The 19,201-nt window shown below is 43.0% G+C and overlaps 1 protein-coding gene across 2 annotated transcripts; it reads left to right on the top strand.

Annotated features, from left to right (window-relative positions):
• Nucleotides 1-443: 443 nt before the first annotated feature.
• On the top strand, nucleotides 444-18,001 carry LOC311007743 (phosphatidate phosphatase LPIN1-like). 2 transcript variants are annotated; one of them, XM_084001046.1, is made up of 20 exons: nucleotides 444-933; nucleotides 8,280-8,483; nucleotides 8,581-8,676; nucleotides 10,379-10,668; nucleotides 11,839-11,946; nucleotides 12,092-12,215; nucleotides 12,727-13,072; nucleotides 13,279-13,372; nucleotides 13,647-13,831; nucleotides 13,920-14,013; nucleotides 14,104-14,173; nucleotides 14,923-15,015; nucleotides 15,107-15,168; nucleotides 15,262-15,400; nucleotides 15,511-15,659; nucleotides 16,112-16,198; nucleotides 16,303-16,455; nucleotides 16,580-16,694; nucleotides 16,892-16,995; nucleotides 17,088-18,001. In XM_084001046.1, exons 1-20 carry the CDS (start codon nucleotides 859-861, stop codon nucleotides 17,263-17,265), a joined length of 2,766 nt encoding a protein of 921 aa, XP_083857172.1. In that variant the 5' UTR covers nucleotides 444-858; the 3' UTR covers nucleotides 17,266-18,001. The 2 variants fall into 2 exon arrangements, with proteins under 2 accessions (XP_083857172.1, XP_083857173.1); XM_084001047.1 differs by lacking the exon at nucleotides 444-933 and adding an exon at nucleotides 5,305-5,737.
• The last annotated feature ends 1,200 nt before the right edge of the window (nucleotides 18,002-19,201 follow it).

Genomic DNA, 19,201 nt, shown 5'->3' with positions numbered 1-19,201 from the left:
AGACATGCAACAAGTGCATTTTGTTTCTATGCTAAATTATAACTAGCAAAAGACACATGACAATTGGCAATATTTTAGTCAACCCGTCCATTTGTGAGGCAGAGTTTAAATGGTGTAAGTGAAGGCAACTCCAGACCCTCAGTTTCGAGTCTGCTGCACTTATTATTATTGAACACTGGAGGGCACTGTAGTCTAAGACCAAGTGAGATGGATGCCACGGTTGCAAGCAATTAGCTGGCCTATCAAATATATACCAAAGGTCACTGGCTCAAACACATGAGTAACAACAGTGTCATATTAATTACAGTGGTCACTGGAAGAGACTCTGGGTACCACCAGTGTGACCTGGACTTCACCCCCAGGCAACAGGTGCTCTGGTCCTGTCTGAATGTCAGTGACGGCACTGCGGTCCACACGGGGTCAAGACCAACAACAGGTGTCACGCTCAGTGTGTTAAGTAATTAGAAATTTGCACGTTTAAAACACAGTCAGACAACCATTAGGAGCGGGAGCCCTGTGCCAAGGTAATTTGTCGTCTGACTGGTGTGTGATCATGTGTGGCAGAGGAAGTCCACTCAGACTAACGTTCTGTCAAACAATCCAAACACATGTCCCCTCCTCAAATGCCTGAGAAGTCAGAGGATCTGGTGGATGGTGACCACTCAAGGACCATCTCAGGTTTCTGACCCGGGGGCTCAGGTAAATTTAGTAAGACGCTGTCCACTTGCACACAGCAGTCAGACACTTGACGTGCATCGAGACTGAAGGCACAACTTCTAGACTACTCCGGACTTGCGGCGTCTCTTACCACAAAAGAGCAGAGAGATCCACAGCTAGGATCAAACACACTATGGAATCATGATATCAGCCGAGGATGATGAAGAGTTTGATGAGACTGTTGAGGAGTATGCCACTGACACCACCTGGAGCTGGGTAAAGTGATCTGTAAATCATCTATTCTGCATGTGTGGAAGAACGACAAAAGCATGAATTATGTTAATTATGGGGAGAAGACACGAGGAAGAACAGAGTCTGTCCGGATACATGTCTGCATGAAAGCACATGAGTTTGTGTCCCGTCAACAAAGCAAGCCTAAAGACAGAAGTTTGTGTCATTCAATATTTATCATCTGTTTTCATTCAAGCTTAACAGGAATAAAATATTAAACACAATTTATTAAAATCCTGTAACTGATTCTTAGAGCAGAGAGAGTGAGGCCCACGGTGTGTGTGTTTGTGTGTGTGTGTGTGTGTGTGTGTGTGTGTGCAGGGCTGTCAACAGACTTGCTGGGGCCCAGGGACAAGACACCATCATAGGGCCCCCCCCCCTATATATGTGAATGTAAAGTAAAATAAATTGGGGCCCCTATGGTCCTGAGGCCCGGGGACAGCATACCCGGTTGCCCCCCCCTGTCAACGGGCCTGTGTGTGTGTGTCAGTAATACCGTAAGACGATCTGCTGCGGCTGAAACTTGGGAACGAGAGGGAGCAACTCTGGATGAAAACAACACATTTATCATAAAGATGACAGCTTGCAACTAGGACTCATTGGTCTTATTAGGTGAGGTAAACACTATGATGGCAATCAAAGATATGCAAGTGAAATGTACATTTTCAGGACATTTATTTTTACTTTATTGTAATATAAAGGCCATACAATCAATGAGCATCTGATTTAATAGGCTGTGGTATGAAACAGGGTTTCTGTCTGAATGCAAACTGACCCTAAAAGATGATGAATGCACTTAAAAATATATACTGTGAAATATCTGTTGTGAATCTTGACTTCATAAGAATGTCCTGTTTCTGTTTTCGCCGTCTACAGCTATATAAGACAACAATATTCCTATTATGCCCCAAAAGTACGTCTGGCTAGTGCTCATAATCTTGCTAATTAGGGACAAGGAGTTTTTTTCTTTTACTTCTAATCTCTGTATCAAAGCTTGGCAGTTCCAGCTAATGTTTCTGTCACATCTTATGACTCTCAGGCCAGAATAGCCTGAGCCAATCACAGCCCTCGATATCAACAAAGTGTGTAAAAACATTATGCAATGAACTTGTTAAAGCAACATGCCCTTGTTGAGTCAGCTGAAACGACGTCTGCACAGAGTGACGAATTGAACAGGCTGTTTTTACAGGCGTATTGTGAGAAGTTGGTCAAGTTTGTAGTGTAATCATAACAGGGCCCTATCATTGTATTGTCACAGCGTATGAAACATTTGGTAGAACAAGCAGGCTTTAACCGGGGAAAGGGTGGTGAGGCGTTTGCTGAAAGTAGTGAGGTGTTGGCTGGTTCATCAGTGTAGTTACAGAAACTAATGCTTCCTCCTTAAAAGGCTTCAGATATCATTATGGCATTACTATTTTTGGGAGGTGTAAGCATGTAGGTGTAATTAAATGGTTGCTCTACTAATGTGATTTAGGCAAAGGAAGCAGTCAGCTAACAAATGCATATAAAAGAAGTAAAATTGGAGATCGGTAAGGACTCTGAGAAATTAGCACATTGTTTTGTGATTATCTGGTGATACACTGACACCATTATGAGTGCGTCAACATGTTTCTTGTATTCTGATCCTGGTCACACCACTGCCCATACATGTTGAAAATGGCATCCTGAGTGCATAGAGAAGATTGGATGTGTTAAACTCTTCCTGGCAAGGCAGCGTGTTCTTAGAAACATGTCGGTGAAGGCAGCTGTGTGGCTCATGTATCCTTGGAGAATCCAGTGACAGTGACATAAAGACTGATTAGGTGGCAGCCTGTATATGTCGCACTGCCAATATAGTACCCTACTTTAATATTATGGTATGGTGGGGTTGACTGCGGCAACCACTGCAGGGTGTACCCGGCCTGCCCTTGCCAGTGTCAACTAAGATATGCCCTGGCTGCAACCCTAAAAGATAACCAGTATAGAACAGTATAGATATATGTGATGGCTAATTACTAAAGGTTTGTAATTAACAGATTTAAAGGGGAACTACGTAAGTCTGGTCTCTTTTCCGCTGTCTTGCTAACCCTGGCCGTGTGCATTTGTTTTTTAACGAAGCCGGCGAGTAGATAACGTTATATATCATATACAATATTACGATGTGTATATCTGTGTAGACTTATCTGTCATAAACAAGAGATTACAGGTTACGGGGCCCGTCTGTGTCGCGTTGCTGGGATCTTGCAAGGTTGATTTTCAGCCAAGAGACGCTGCGTGGAAGGCAGAGAGCCTCCATTCTCCCCATAACAAGTCATTTATTTAACCATCACAATTGCTCCAAAGTTGTTTATTTAAGGTAGAAATGTAGCACAGTTAAGGTAAAAAATCTAGCATAGTTCCTCTTTAATGTCCCAGCAAACTTCTGACAGGAGGAAAGTCTTAGAGTTTTATCATGTTGCAAGGTCAGTATAACTTCCAGAGTTAACACCTTTCATATTGATACATTTTTGAGCTTCTGCTACATATAGATTTACATTTTCTCCATTGTTTATTTTTTAAATTCTGAGGGGGGCGTCGTTTAGTTCAGTTATTTGAGTAGGTGCCCCATATGCAGAGGCTTTCCACCGATTCCACCGGTGGCCCTTTGCTGCAAGTCAATCCACCTCTCTGTCTCCCCATTTCCTGTCTCTACAGCTGTCCTATCAATTAAAAGCCTAAGAGTTCAAAAATATACTTTTAATTCTGAGGGAGGAGTCTCTAGAGCACATATCTTCTAGCCTCTGTATCTCACAAGAAAAGCAAAGGCTAATCTATTAAATAAGAGAACATGTGATAGTACATGTTAAATAACGTATTATGCAGCGAATAACTTGTACAACAAATACCCATTCATAAAAGTGCTTGATGTCAGCTGAGATTGCAGGTTGCTGCAGGGTCAGCAGTTTAATGAGACAATGCTCTCAGGCAAAATACTGGTACAGAAACTGAACATAATGAACGTGCGAGATAGTGAACCACAAAGCACACATGTACAGCGGTCGTGACATCAGACAGTGTGACACGGTGACATAAACTGCTTGTTACACAACTATTTATCAGTCTGAACCTGCAACTAGCTCAGATTCATGAATGAAACATGCCTGTGCTGTTATCTGTTTGCTTTTTTTCCTCTGCCAAACTCATAATTGTGTTGTCTGGCACAACTGCACAACAGTATGAACATGAAGTAGCCTACACAAGAGTTCTGAAATTTAACAACGCACTGGCCTCAAAGTTGGTACACTGTGATGGAAAAACAAAGGCACGCATTCCTCCTCCGCTTCACAGTCTGGAAAAGCAATTAGTTCCTGTCCACACACACACACAGAGGAAGACGCACGTGAGACTGCTACAATGTGTAGTCCATCAAATGATTGGGATATGGCGTCAATGAAGAGAGATTTTTTTGTTGTCAAAATTTTGACTTTGTTCTCACTTCTTATATAGCCTACATACACACACATACTTGTCTTACAGTAGTTGTGAGGACACTTCATGACATCCCATCCCATAATCCCCACCCAAACTTTAACTATCACAAATAAAAGCCTAACTCTAACCCTAAATATAGGCCTATATATATATATAAACCTAGTCATAACCCTCAAACGACCCTAAGAAGATGAGTTAAGTACCAAAGTGTCTTTACAATGATGGGTTCAAACCAAACCTGTCCACACAACCAGAGAAAAACATGCACAGACTCACACACAGAAGGAGAGAAAGGGGGATTTATGGAAGCATATAAGAGGGCTACTACAGGCTAATGGGGGTGGGGGGGTTATTAAATGCCTGGTGTTGCTGCTGTGCATTGCTGCTGAACACATGTCCCGGCCAGTCAACCACATCCTCCCTTAACACACTTTCCCTCCTGCATGCATGGTATCCGACTACAACTGCTAACATCGCATGTGCCACCAGGCTGAGCTGTGATTGGCCAGAAAGATCACCTCACTGCATCACTCTGACTCGGTGACTTCAAACGCTGACGCAGCCCCACTACTTCCCGCCGTCATAGCGGTGTAGCCCGTAGCGACTGGATACAGTTTCACCCCTGTGCTCTTTAAACTGAGACACCGAAGCGTAATAAAGCCATGTTAAAAAATTATCAAGCAAGCGCAGACGTCGTGTGTAATTTTCATACAAAATAGGACACGTCTGACTTTATAGTTCCTAAACACACTATTTCGCCAACTATTAGTTACATATAGGACTATTTTAATACAAGCCTAATAAAAAACAGCACATAATTAGCCATGTCAAGGTTCTGTCTATTTTAATTGATGATAAATACATCACAATAAACACTAAATGAGAATACCAAGCTTTACTACACAGCTGTCTAGTATGGTACAAGGCTGTTATTTTGTTGCCACTGTGGCAGCTGAGAGTAGACAAGTGGAAACCTAAATGCTGAAGCGATGCATTTTGCAACTCATCGAGCTGAGCGCTGATTGGTCAGCGGGCGGGTCTGCGCTGCAGGTGATGTCACCCACTGACAAGAGTCCCCGAGAGGGAGCGAGAGAGAGGGAGAGACGGGCAGATAGTGGGAGAAATGTTTGTCGCTTTGCTTTAAATAGTCCGGCGTTTTGTTTTTTTTATGTGACGCGCTGAGTCGATGACAGTAAGTCAGGGTTATATATCAGGATCAGACATCACATCCACCGGGAAATTACTCTTCTATGATGTGTTGTTGTGCTGTTGTTCGCCGCTGAGGAAACGCCAGTGACTGTGTGTTGGTAAAGGCTGTCAGCATATTCAGCTTTAAACGGTAGGAGCCTGTATTTACTATGTGTTTTGACTGCACCAGACTACCTGTTTTTTTAATGATTATGTATGATGGATTGACTTTATCTGCTCTATTTCTCACAGCTGTTATGATCAACACTGTGTCCTTGTAGTCATTAATCATTTATCATTCATCCATAACATTTTCCATCAGGACTGTCAGGATGTTATGAGTCAGCAATTCAACTATGGTGTTTTAAATGCATGCCTCTTTTAACTTGTGGTCAGGTCAGATTTGTTGTTATTGTCAGGCACATGTCTTTTGTATTTTTTAATGAAATCATTCATGATTTAGGCTACTTACGTCTACAAGCAAAGCAAAGGCTTTTGTTTTCTTAAATTATTAGAAATGCCTGTGGGCATATGGGTTATGTCTGTGTAGTAGCCACAATGGGACTGATAAGACCAGAAATTTGGTGAAAATGAAAGTCTGTGTTCACACTTGCAACACATGATCTACTGAGTGGCCCAGCCAGATTCCAGCCTGCAGGGAAATTTTCACAACTACTGCTTGTAAATCCATTAAACTAATAGCCGTAGTTAAAAAAAAAAAAACAACAACAAAAAAACTGGCTTTTGTTGAGAAAAAGAAAGGTTTTCTCACAGGCTTGGTTAGCTTTGACTGTAAATGGTGACGTTTCTAACCACCAAGCCATTTCTCAACACAAGCGCTGCTGTCAGTGTTTTGAGACATGGTTCCTCCTTTTTTGTCTCATCTGCAAAGCAAGAGAGTCTATTTTTGGATGAAGGTACTCTGCAGCATTGTTTCACACCATACGTCCCACACTGTAGAAATCAGCCGGGCTTGCTGGGAGCAAAGTAACCCAATGCCTCAGTGAAAAGTGCAGTTAATAATTTAATGCAATGAAGGTCATCTATGAGGTATTTGAATGGTGTGGTTGGTATGGTTGTGGCTTCTCAGATTCATTTACTGTTCTAAAATTAGGGCTCCTTAGTTTCTGTAAGGGGCCTCATCTCCTGGTCACATGGACCCATAAAGAGGGGGGGGTATGTTGGCATTGTTCCAAGCCGATCTTCCCTTGTGCTGCAATCATTTTAGGGGCCCTCTGCAAACTGAAGGCCGGCCCCCTTCCTTGTTTTTGGCAAGAGTTTTGAAAGCTATAGAAAAGGGAATCATAACATTTGACCATCATCGACATTTGCATCACAGAAACCGAAATTGTGTGTTTCCTTTACTGTTTGCAAAAGATGCTTATAGAGTTTACATATCTGCATAACATCTCATATTTTCAGTAGTTTCATTACAGTGGAATTGTCACAGATGATTAGTGGGGAAATGGTAGATGAAGAGACTGGCTCTTCAATGCTGAATTATTGCTAGAGTGGAGAAGTTAGGGACAGAGTCTACACACCTAGACGTGCATTTATTGACAGTATTTTTTTTTTTATGTCTTTACCTGGAAAACGCTTTGTCAATAGACACGAATTTTGAATTAAAAAGCAATAGGACTAAATGTTACAACAATATGTTTGCATGGCTGAAGTATTTATAAGTGGTTTCTCTCAAAATCTCAGCTGATCTGACAGTGTGACAGTGAGTATCTTCCACTTAGAAACGTTAAAAAAAAAAAAAAATCCCTTTAACCTTGACAGAAAATGATGTGTTCCTTAATGATCCAGTCACTCGCATAGTAAGATGTTTTCAGCAGCTTTCAAGGACTGAGCTATGTTGGGAGAACAGAAATGTGATCACACGACTGTTATCTTATGTTACCGCGCTGCTGTCATCAGTCCTGAAACAAATACTGTGTGTGCTGTCTGAAAAACACGAACGGACTGAGTTGTCTGTAGGCGTGAGAGAGAGAGTGATGCAAACACAAGCATAATGCATGATGATGAACAAGCAACACACTAATGCAGCTCACCCTGAGTCGAGAATTTGCATAACAGTGTGCGTGTCATTCAAAAGACTTCTGCATTTTTGACATTCTGCCGAAGACAACCAAGACGCTCTTGATCTCGTGACCCCCTCTTTTCAGTTCAGTCCCGTCTTTACTTGACGAGGACTGGTTGTTCTAACTTGGTTTTGTCCTTTTGACCTCTGGTGTCTGGGGGTATACTGTAGCTGGATGGAAAGTTGGGGTAGGATTTCTAGACTTATCAGGAGGGGTGGGAAGGTCAAAGTGGCAACAGGTTGTTTCTACCGTATGTAGGCCACATAGAGACTGGCCCTGGGAGGGATTATGTGAGCACTGACCAGAAACCGGCCACCGTGTCCTCCTTCCTCAGCCATGCCACTCACCCCCGTCCAGTGAAGGACAGTTACGTCATCAGGGGGTTTGACTGACGGACTGAAGAATGGCACACTAGGTCCCTGATCATAAACACCTCCCGTGAAGGTTGAATGAGTCCAAGGCATGGTTGAGTCCAGTATTATGGAGCTTAGTGGTCCCGACTGGGTGTTTGAAGTTGCTAATTTAGACCCATCGGTATGGATGTAATAATGCTAAGTCATTTCCTTTGTCCCGTCTTGTCCCCTGTCTCGTCCTCTCCTCCTCCTTTAGACCCGCCAGACCATGAACTACGTGGGCCAGTTGGCGGGCCAGGTGTTTGTCCAGGTCAAAGAGCTGTACCGAGGCCTCAACCCTGCCACCCTCTCCGGCTGCATTGACGTCATCGTGGTGAAACAGCCCGATGGCACCCTGCAGTGCTCGCCTTTCCACGTCCGCTTCGGCAAGATGGGCGTCCTCCGGTCCCGAGAGAAAGTGGTATGGGGATTACAAACGAGGGATCTGTCCTTAAGGCGAAAAGTTCAATGTCCTTCGCTTGTTCAGCTCTGTAATTCTCACCTTCTGTCTCTTCTAGGTGGACATGGAGATCAATGGAGAGCCAGTGGATCTACACATGAAACTTGGGGACAATGGAGAAGCTTTCTTTGTCCAAGAGACAGAAAATGATCAGGTACGAAGAAAATTACTTTTACATAGCTGTAATAGTGTCTTCATGTTGAGACATTTTGTTTAGTGTGATCTAAATCTGAGATTGCATCACTGTTTTAGGCAACAGAAGCAGTGAAGTGCCTCTGGAAGTGGAAAATAATAATAATCCAGACTGTTTTGTAGTAAAGTCGTAATTCAAACAAAACCTCAGTGGCACACATTCAAATGAAAACAAGATTCAAATGAAAACACACCGCTCTCCGCCCATCTTAGGTACTGAAACCAAGACACACCCATGTTTACACCCCGAGCACCATTATCCAAACTATCTTTCTCCCGACACATAGACAGTTTGAACAAGGTCACGCTGTGTGCAGAGTTGGCACCGCAGCCAGGAATTTCTTCCTTTCCTTTCTGGCTGAACAGCAATAGGCTACTCTGTTCATTAGCAAGCAAGAGCCCTGAATGCAGCGCTCACCGACTGTGTCTGACCTATATATAAGATTGATGAGGATATACCTGGAGAGGAGGAACCTGGAAAAAGAAAATGCTTAGAGGAGGTGGTGCTTGCGTATGTGTGAATGTAGCTTAACTATCAGAGAAGTGGTTTAAGGTTGACAGGTTTGATGAAGCCTAAAATAACCTGTTGTATTTCTGGTTTTTATTAAACCAGTAAAAAAAAACATTTGAAGGTCAGTTTTAGGATTCGTGGAAAACTGTGGAACAAGCCGGCCTCTTTCCAAACGGTTCTTAGAAAGCTGGTTGTTCTTTTTTTCATTGTTTTTATTTGGTTGTCCAAGATTTTGAGTTGCAGATACATAGCTTTCACTGCCTTGATAAAACGTTTCTATGCACATAAGGATGTGTGCAGCGCAAAGACATAAACAAGGGGGTGAACTACTGTGGCTAGGAGCCGGCTCCAACAAGGGAAACGGGTGATTTATTCTCCCCAGAGTGGTGTCAGATTCCGAGGTCTGGAAGAGAAAGGAGGAGCGAAGGACTGTGTCTGAACCCTTTTTTTTTTTTTTTCTTGGCACGGGGAAGCAAAAACGTGAGGGTGTATTGTCAGCCCACAAATCATTCGGTTATACTTCATTTTTTTCCCCCTCGTCTGTGTTTTTCTCCCTCTCTTACCATATGTCTGCACACACACACATTTATAATCCCTCCCTGCTTTGACTGCAGGAGATTCTCTTGGAAAGCCTTTTCCTTTCCTAGAAGGAGGGAATCTAAAAAAAAAAAAAAAAAAAAAGTGTGTCCTTTTACAGAGAAAAGGCTCGTGAGGAGCTGTTTTGGATTGGCTGGTTCGTTCTGCTGGCAAACAGCAGAGAGATTTCCTGCAAACAATTTGGCAGTGATTGTACACATGTGCTTCAGACCACAACAGTGCAGCACTAAAACTGGAGTCGTGTTTCCAAAATTTGAAGTCTATGATGCTTTAGTAGATTAACTGTTTTGTTGTTCTGTGTTATACTGTGTAATTGTATAAATGCCATTGTTTGATGTTAATGCTAAAGATATTTCAGTGGATGTTTTCCAAATAGTTTTAGCAACAGCACAAATGGCTATGTGTTGCACGCAGTCAAAATATCCCTACGGTGTTTAATTCCAGCAAAATAACTTGGTAAAACATCTGATTTACAAGAAGCTTCACAGGTTGAACCACACTGTATGCATTTCAAAGAAGTCGCTCATTGTTTCACTTCTGCTTCTTGTCTAAACAGGAAGTGGTCCCCTCCTACCTGGCCACCTCTCCGATCCTGTCAGACGGGGGCGCTATGATGAGCTCGTCCCTGATGGGGAAGAGCGCCGGGCCAGCCGTGCAGACGCTGGGCGCCACGGGGAGCAGCGGAGAGACCGGCGGCGGGTTGATGAAGAAGAGGAGGAAGAGGAGGAGGAAGGCTCGGGCGGACAGCATGAGGAGGGAGGAGAGCGGAGACTACTCCGAAGACGAGGACATGTTCACGATAGACATCAGCTCGGATGAAGGGACGGAGATGGAGAGCAGCAACAGGTGAGGAAGAAGAGAGGGAAGAGGAGAGGGGGAGGGAGGTGGAAAGAGAGGAGGATAAACATCTACGTGGAAACAGGGCTGAAGTGATTGAATCCATGTGAGGAGTAAGGAAAGAAAAGCGATACACGTGACAGAGTGCGGGAGGAGGGGAATGCCTGGGCAAGGGAGACCTCGAGATAAACAGGACAATACATCACTGAAATGAGCCTTTACAGCAGCTGTAATGGAGCTGAAGAATAAACAGACCAGCGTCTGTAGTGCAGAGGCCTCCAGCTGTGGAGTTGGCTCACACACGCCGATAAGATACACACACGCAGCCATATGGAAAACACTCCATCAGCCATGATTTTCCTTTTTACATTTTTTATAACTTGATATGAAAGAAGAAACCTTACACACCACATGTGTTTTAGTGAATGAGTGCATGTTTACCTCTGTTGACCCACATATGCATCCACAGTGTAACTGGGCCTCTGGGTGTCCAGTGGACTATTTGACCCAAAACAGCCTATAGCATGTGCAGTATGCAGGGCAGGCACGCAGCTATAGGAGTCACACTGTATGTTGTCGACCCTATGGTGAAGACATCCAGCAACAGTTGTAAATACGTACTGTACCTGGTGACAGCTTTATTTTCATCTCTGCACGTGTACATGATTTATTATTACACCTAAATTCTGGCTCATCTCTACCCCACACAACTGTAAAACAACACCAGGATGGCGTTCTCATTCATGTACAGCAAATACAGTCATTCGTTTGATACATAAGATGGTTGTGTAGACGAAGTGTTATGTCCTTTGTTATAAAAGGAAAAACTACCTCAGAACAATAAACCCCTTTCAGTGATGTACTATTTTATGTAACTTTGACTAATTCATTCTAAACCACACTTTATTTTTAACAAGGATTTTTTTCAGTTATCTAAAATATGCCTGGTAAAGTCAACTTCAGGCTCAGCAGAGCTCTCTGAGCTGCAGATGTGTTGGGTTTTGAGTGCAAACAGAGTGAAACAAGTTCAGATGTGATCACTGTGGTGTCTGGAGAGCCGTTTTGGGAAGTAGGTGTGAAGTAAAGGGGAAATTACAGCCTTGAAAATAAATGACCCGCAGCAGTATGAAAACTGTATAGTAAATAAATTTTATGATTGTCTGTGTGCGTGTGTTTCAGGTCTCGGGACGTCCTGAGAGACGAGACGACAGCTGGTTCAACTAGTGGCTCTTACAAACAGGCAGGAATCTACACCCGTTCAGACGGAGAGTGGAGTCCCATCCAGAGGTGCCTAAAATACAGATCACACACACACACACACACACACACACACACACACACACACACACACACACACACACACATACATGCTATAATAAACACAAAAGTAAACAGATCTATAAATGTTGTGTGTCATCTCTTCTTCTCTCAGCCCCGGACACTCTCGTCCCACCTCTCCCAAGAGTGACTCTGAGCTGATGACCAAGTCGTCAGACACGGACAACCAGAATCCAGCCATGCACTGGGCGTGGGGAGAGCTGCCACAGGCTGCCACGGTAACCAAATTGTCCACTATGTGCACATCCCAACAGAGAATGACTGTGTATATTAACATTAGACTGCAAAAACTCAAAATCTTTCCAAGAATATTTGTCTTATTTCTTGTCAAAATGTCTAATTTCTAGTCAAAACTAATCTCTTTCCGCTTAAAATAAGACTCATCACCTAAAAAATTACTTGTTTTTAGATAATTTTCACTTGTTTCAAACTAATTTTCACTTGAAAAAAGTAGAAAAAAAAGTGAAAGCTAGTTTTTTTTGTGCTTGTAATAAGAAAGAAAAACTTACTCCACTATCAGATTATTTTAAGTGAAAATATGCTTGAAAGACATAAAAAGTGTCTAAAAACAAGCTACTTTTTAATGTGATGAGTCTCATTTTAAGTATAATGAGATTTGTTTGACTACAAATAAGACAAATATTCTTGGTAAGATTTTGAGTTTTTGCAGTGTAGTTTTGGCGCTGTCGTGTATCACACCCATCATCCTCTTTTTCCCTGTCTCCTCAGCCATCCTTCCTCCCAGTGAAATCGGAGCCTCCACCAGTTTGTCCCGTATCCATCCCCGTGTCTGAGAGCACGCACTTCCGTGTGATTACTCATGAGATGTCTTCAGAACAGTGCGGACCCTGTTCTGAAATATCCGCGCTCAGGCTGCTGATGTCGGAGGAGACGGTGGTCACATCAGAAACGGTCGTCACGGTCGGGATGGAGTCGGAGTCGGAGTCGGCGAGGATGGAGTCACAGACGGTGACCTCGGAGTCGCAGGTTGCGGCAGCGGCTCGTATGATGGCCGACCTGGATGAGACGATGTTGCGTCCACTCAGCAAGACCGACTCTCCATCCAAGAGAAAAGGTAATTTTAAGAGGGCAAGGTCACCGAATTAACATAATAAAACACATAATATATCATCTCATTTGGCGAGGTTTGTACCAAATGTGGTGCTTCTGAGATTTTTTTTGGTGCATTGAACCATATCCAATCATTATATTTGGGTCAACAGCTAAGAAAAACAGAAAAGCTTTCAAAAAGATTTCAACTGAGTCTTTTCTCTGTTTCAGACAAGAGGAGCCGCCATCTTGGTTCAGATGGAATTTACCTGGATGACATCACAGAGCTCGAGCCTGAAGTGGCAGCCCTTTATTTCCCCAAGAGGTACGTGGACGGACAGACGCACACATGCACATACACACACAGAATCATACTTGATGTGTTATGAATTTTTATTGATTGATTGATTTTATGAGCACGAACAATAGAAAAAACAAAACAGACAACAACAAGAACAACATACAGAATAAAAAAAGTCCCACCCTGAACTAACAGTGAGCGGTGCAATCGTTATGAAAGTTTTAATGATGATGATAACTGAGCTGTGTGAAGTTATTCATGAGTGATAATAAACACGCCTCCCTCCTCCCCTCTGTAGCGATGGCGGTGCAACAGTGAGGAGCATCTCCGACCCCGGCCTCCACAGCACCAGCCTGTCCCCACAGTCGGTCAGCTCTGGAGGAGACAGCGGAGTGGACAGCTACAGTGACCCCATGTCTGACCTGCCGTCCATCGCCATCTCTCTGTGTGGGGGGCTGAATGACAACAGGGAGATCACAAAAGGTGAGATCCTCACTCAAGACGCTGATGTGTGAACTGTGGCAAAGGGACGTTTAACAGGAAATGTGTGTGTGTGTGTGTGTCCTTACAGAGCATTTCCATGAGAAGATCATCTCCTACCAGCAGTTCTCAGAGAACCCCTCCATCATCGACGACCCCAACTTAGTCGTAAAAATTGGCTCCAAGTAAGACCCCAATCTCTCTTGAATAAAAAGAAAAACGTTTTTTGCATTATTTATGGTATTGATATGAATATATGTTGTTGTCTTCCTCAGGTACTATAATTGGAGCTCTGCAGCTCCTCTCATGCTGGCTATGCAAGCCTTCCAGAAACCTCTGCCAAAGGTAAGAAACTCACATACACACACATAGACACACATATACACAGCACAGATACTAATAAGGGTTGGTTGTAATAGCTGAACACATTCCCCATTTTGACTGAGAGTGGCACTGCATCCTGTATGTGTATACCTCTATACACACATCTACTCATCTGTTCATCGTGTTGACTAATATCTAATCTACAGTCTACTACTTGAAACCTTGTGTTGTGTGTTATTGCAACCTCAGACAAACACCCCCTTTGAACCTGTTCTATCTCGGCATGTGGGTTAAACTTTGTCTTCCCCTCTGTTCTCCCTCCTTGTTATTTTCCCGCTCCCTTCTTCATCACTCCATCACTCCATCCATTCATCCATCCCTTAGTCCTCTTGTCTCGCTTATATTCACTCCGCCTTGGAGTTTCTTCTCTGCTGTCTGACTGGAGTGCTGGGCTACAGCTCTGTATGTTGGAAAACAACAGCACTCACTCCCTTTTCTCCTCTTATTTACTTTCTCTGCCTTCCTCATTCTCTTGCCACTGTCAGTTGCCACCCTACACACACCCCGCCCCACACACACACACACACACACACCCACACACAGATTCTTTCTCTCACTCCACCACTTTGTTTTGCTCATTCCATCCACAGACACATTGGTTCTGTGTTATTGTTTGTTGATTTATAGTCTGATTTCAGTTTTTTTAAGTGTGTTTTATGGTGTTGTGTTGTGGTGGTTTGGTTGTGTGGTTGTGTGCGCTCCACACACAGGCTGCAGTGGAAAACATCATGAAGGAGAAAATGCCCAAGAAAGGAGGGAGGTGGTGGTTCTCCTGGAGAGGCAGAAACAACAGCGCTAAATCGGTAATTTTTATATTCTACAAGTCACCGCTGCTGTGACAGGAAATGAAAAATTTATTTATCTTCACCTTGTTTCCTCTTCTTCTTCTTGTAGGATTCAGTGTCTGAGCGTGGGGCCTGTGGCTCTGCCGAACAAGCTGGGAAAATGACAATCAGGTAAGAGATCTGAAACATTTCTGGATAAAAACACAACACAACCACAGACTAAACATTCATGACTAAAAAAACTCTTCATCTGTGTGCAAATAGGCATAAAGAAGAATCATCCTCAAGTGATGAAGACCACAGAGCAGGCAAGCAGGGCTCTCCCAACGTCCAATCAGACTCTCCGCTCGCATCAGGGGGCGTGTCTTACAAGAAAACGCTACGTCTCACATCGGAGCAGCTGGTGAGGAGTTTGGTCTGAACACATGGACTTTGAACTGTGTTTGTTATCTTTGGGACTTGCTTTGATATATCACTTCTCTCTCTCACACACACACACACACACACACACAGATGTCCCTCCAGCTGCAGGACGGTCCCAACGATGCTGTGTTCAGTGTGACCACTCAGTACCAGGGAACCTGCCGCTGTCAGGGAACCATCTACCTCTGGAACTGGGACGACAAGATAATAATCTCAGACATTGATGGAACCATCACCAGGTGAGTGATATGTTTTCATCTACCTTTACAACGTAGCTCAACTTAATTTGGAGTGAAAATGGATATGTATATGGCTCCAAATGACAGCATCATCTCTGTGGTTTAAATTACTTTTTTATTGGCTGTTAGGATTCAGTCAGTGTGATGAAATAATCTTTTCACAGCGGTGTCGTCTGTCATTTTCATTCACTGTTGAATAATGAGCCAGATTTCCATTTTTGTCTGAAGATTAAATACGCAGCCTCCAGAATGTCAGGATTTAAACTTTGATCTTTCCACAGTGAGATAAATGACAGAGCAAGAGAACGATCGACCTGTCACAGTTGATCTAACTTTCAACCTTTTCTCTCGCCGTAAATCAACATGTTTGCAAACCGTATGTGCTATTTTTTTTGTCCTGGAGACCAGATTTGACTCACATGTTCAAATATCACCCGTGTGTTTCTCTCCAGGTCAGACACTTTGGGCCATATCCTGCCCACACTGGGGAAAGACTGGACCCACCAGGGGATTGCACACCTCTACCACAAAGTCAGCCAGTAAGCACCAATTTATTAACACTAACATAAAGGGACAAATTGCTGTCATTCAAATTTTACATCATAGAGGCAAAATCAAACTCTGAACCGTCTCTCTCCATCAGAAATGGCTACAAGTTCCTGTACTGCTCAGCCCGGGCTATCGGCATGGCTGACATGACCAGAGGATACCTCCACTGGGTCAACGAGAGAGGCACCATGCTTCCAATGGGCCCCGTCCTCCTGAGCCCCAGCAGCCTCTTCTCAGCTCTGCACAGGTCGCTGATCCACACAAACAAACACACACACATACTTCTTTCAGAGTTGAGCATTGTTGTGCTGTGTGCTGATTGCTGTTAAATCCCTATGTTGTGTGTGTATTTGTGTGTGTCTGTCTGACAGGGAGGTGATTGAGAAGAAACCGGAGAAGTTCAAGGTGGAGTGTCTCACTGATATCAAGAACCTCTTCTACCCCAACACACAGCCTTTCTACGCAGCGTTTGGCAACAGACCAACGGTACAACAACACACACACACACACACATTGTAAAGAGTATATTTCATAGCATTTTTATTTGTTGCTTTATTGATGCCCAGTATAAAGAATTTAGTGTGTTTTGATTGCAGATCAAAGCCATTAATGCAGATTGAAAGTTTATATTAGATGTATATCATGTCTAACATCACCTCACTTAATCTTTTTTATATTTTTAGGATGTATACTCATATAAAGAAGTAGGAGTGCCACTGAACAGGATTTTTACAGTTAACCCCAAAGGTGAACTGGTGCAGGAGCACGCCAAGACCAACATCTCATCGTAAGTCCCTCATCCAGTTTACATACTTGGACAATTTTAGTGTCCACTAAATTAAATGTCAAACTGAGTCCTCCTCTCTTCTCCTCATTCAGCTATGCACGTCTGGGTGAGGTGGTGGACCACGTGTTCCCCCTGAAGATGCGATCCTCCTCCTCAGACTTCCCCTGCTCGGACACCTATAGCCACTTCACGTACTGGAGGGAGCAGCTCCCCCGAGTGGAGCATCAGGGAACTACACCTCTGCAGACTCCCGGCCCCGGCAGCAGCTGACTGTCTGCAGCCTGCTGAGAGGGCTCCTATCCTGGCAGGCGCAGCACTGACTCACTGTGACGGTGTGCTTGAGATGTAGCAGTTGTGATGGTTACATGTGTGTGATATGAATTTGTAGATTTTTGTAATAGATTAAGCACTTTTATCAGTGCATGGTAGAGCGTCAACATAGTAGGCCATTCTGCTGTGAATAGTCTTATAATAACGCACAATATGGACGTAAGCGCACTTTTATCAATGGATGACTAGATGTGTGTATATGGGAAATGATAGTAATTTATTCAGGCAGCTTAGCACATATGTTATTTTGGAGTGAGTGTTGACATTATTCCGACAGCTGGACTTTATATTTATGCGGTTTCATACTATATTTAACAGACGGTGTCTACGGCATCTGTTCATAAGCGCATGTGCATACGTCAGAGAACAAGTTATCTTAACTTGTGCCAAAATGTAGAATTTATTTTCGTACTCTGAACCATTTTTCTGTTAAGACTGTTATCAATCAGCAAATAGATACGCTTTGTAGCAGTGTATGTTCAGTCGTGTGTGTTGTGTTTGAAAGAGATGAGTTGCCTCAGTATTGATTATTTAGTACATTATACAGAGCACAATGAATGAAAGAAAGCATATATGTAGCTTCATTAGCTGACAAAAGGTCTGTTACAGAGAGTTTAAATGAGTATTTATAATTGAGAGGAAGAACAGAAAAAGAAAAGCACAACCTTTTTAAAAATCACAACCATTAGTTTTCTCTAAAAAACAAACAAACTAAAGTATCTGTATCAGTGTGAAGATTTGCCGAATCATTTATGTTTTTCTATGCAAGTCGCAGTGTGTATGTGTTATGATCAGAATGTCATTTCTGTGGTGGCCTTCGTGAAATGTCTTTTAATCTATTTAACGTCATCACATCATGGGACTGTAATGTGTTCCACTCTCTAGGACTACACTTCGTTACTGCCATTCCTTGTGGAATATCTCTCAAAGCAAAAGCCTTCTCTGAAAATCCTGATCAGACTCATCACATCGTAGAGAGTGGCCTTTTTCTAAGTTACAGACGTTTGAGGAGGAATCCCTTTTTTTCTTATTATACTACAGACGATATGAGGTCATTAATGTAAGCTGCTATCATGGTGACCTGCATCATTGGCTTTGTTGTGGATAAAAACACCTAAATAGTATCATAACATTACAGTAGGTGTGAGTAAGCCTATAGTTTATGACAGGGTGTGTATATAATGCTTTAACGTTGTTGTTGTTATTATTCTTTCCATGAAAGAGCTAAAATAGCCTGGAAGTGTTTTATTTTTGCCTTAACTGTGAACATGATCAATGATTTGCTCATTCACTCCCTCCATGGCCTCAGTTGACCAGCTCACTGTTAAACTGGTGTAATCAAACTCAATTAAAATGCATTGGTACAGCAACGAGTGTGTCTGTTAATGTCCATCGATCTCAGTAGAACAACAACGGCTCCTTCACCTTTATTCACACACTTGAGGTTCGTTCTTGTGCGTTCGCTGAGCTCCAGTAAAAATCTCCTGTCATCTGTCATCAGACACCTTGCTGACATCAGCAGCCACTGGGTGCAGGCTGGTGGATGAGTTTGATTAAGGCTGCGGGTGCAGGTGGAGCAGGTGGAGCTATGTGTGCTGACACATGGGTGCAGGTTTACCACAGCATGCCTCATCTTTACAGCCTCCAATCCATGCTCAAACATTAATGCTGATTTTTTTTTTTTTTTTTTTTTTGCTCAACTCATCAGCAGTTCATGAAATCATTTGCAAATACACTGGCTCATTTCACATAGATACTCTGCAATTAATTGAATCGTAATTAGACTTTCATGAATAAAATTCCCAATTGGAAAAAAAACAGAGAAGATTGCTATGGCCAGCACAGAAGGAAATATGTGCACTGCATGCATAATTGC

This window comes from Trachurus trachurus, assembly GCF_905171665.1.
Source record: "Trachurus trachurus genome assembly, chromosome: 24".
Lineage (NCBI taxonomy): Eukaryota > Metazoa > Chordata > Actinopteri > Carangiformes > Carangidae > Trachurus > Trachurus trachurus.
The sequence above is the reverse complement of the archived record's forward strand: the minus strand, read 5'-3'. Positions and strand labels throughout refer to the sequence as shown.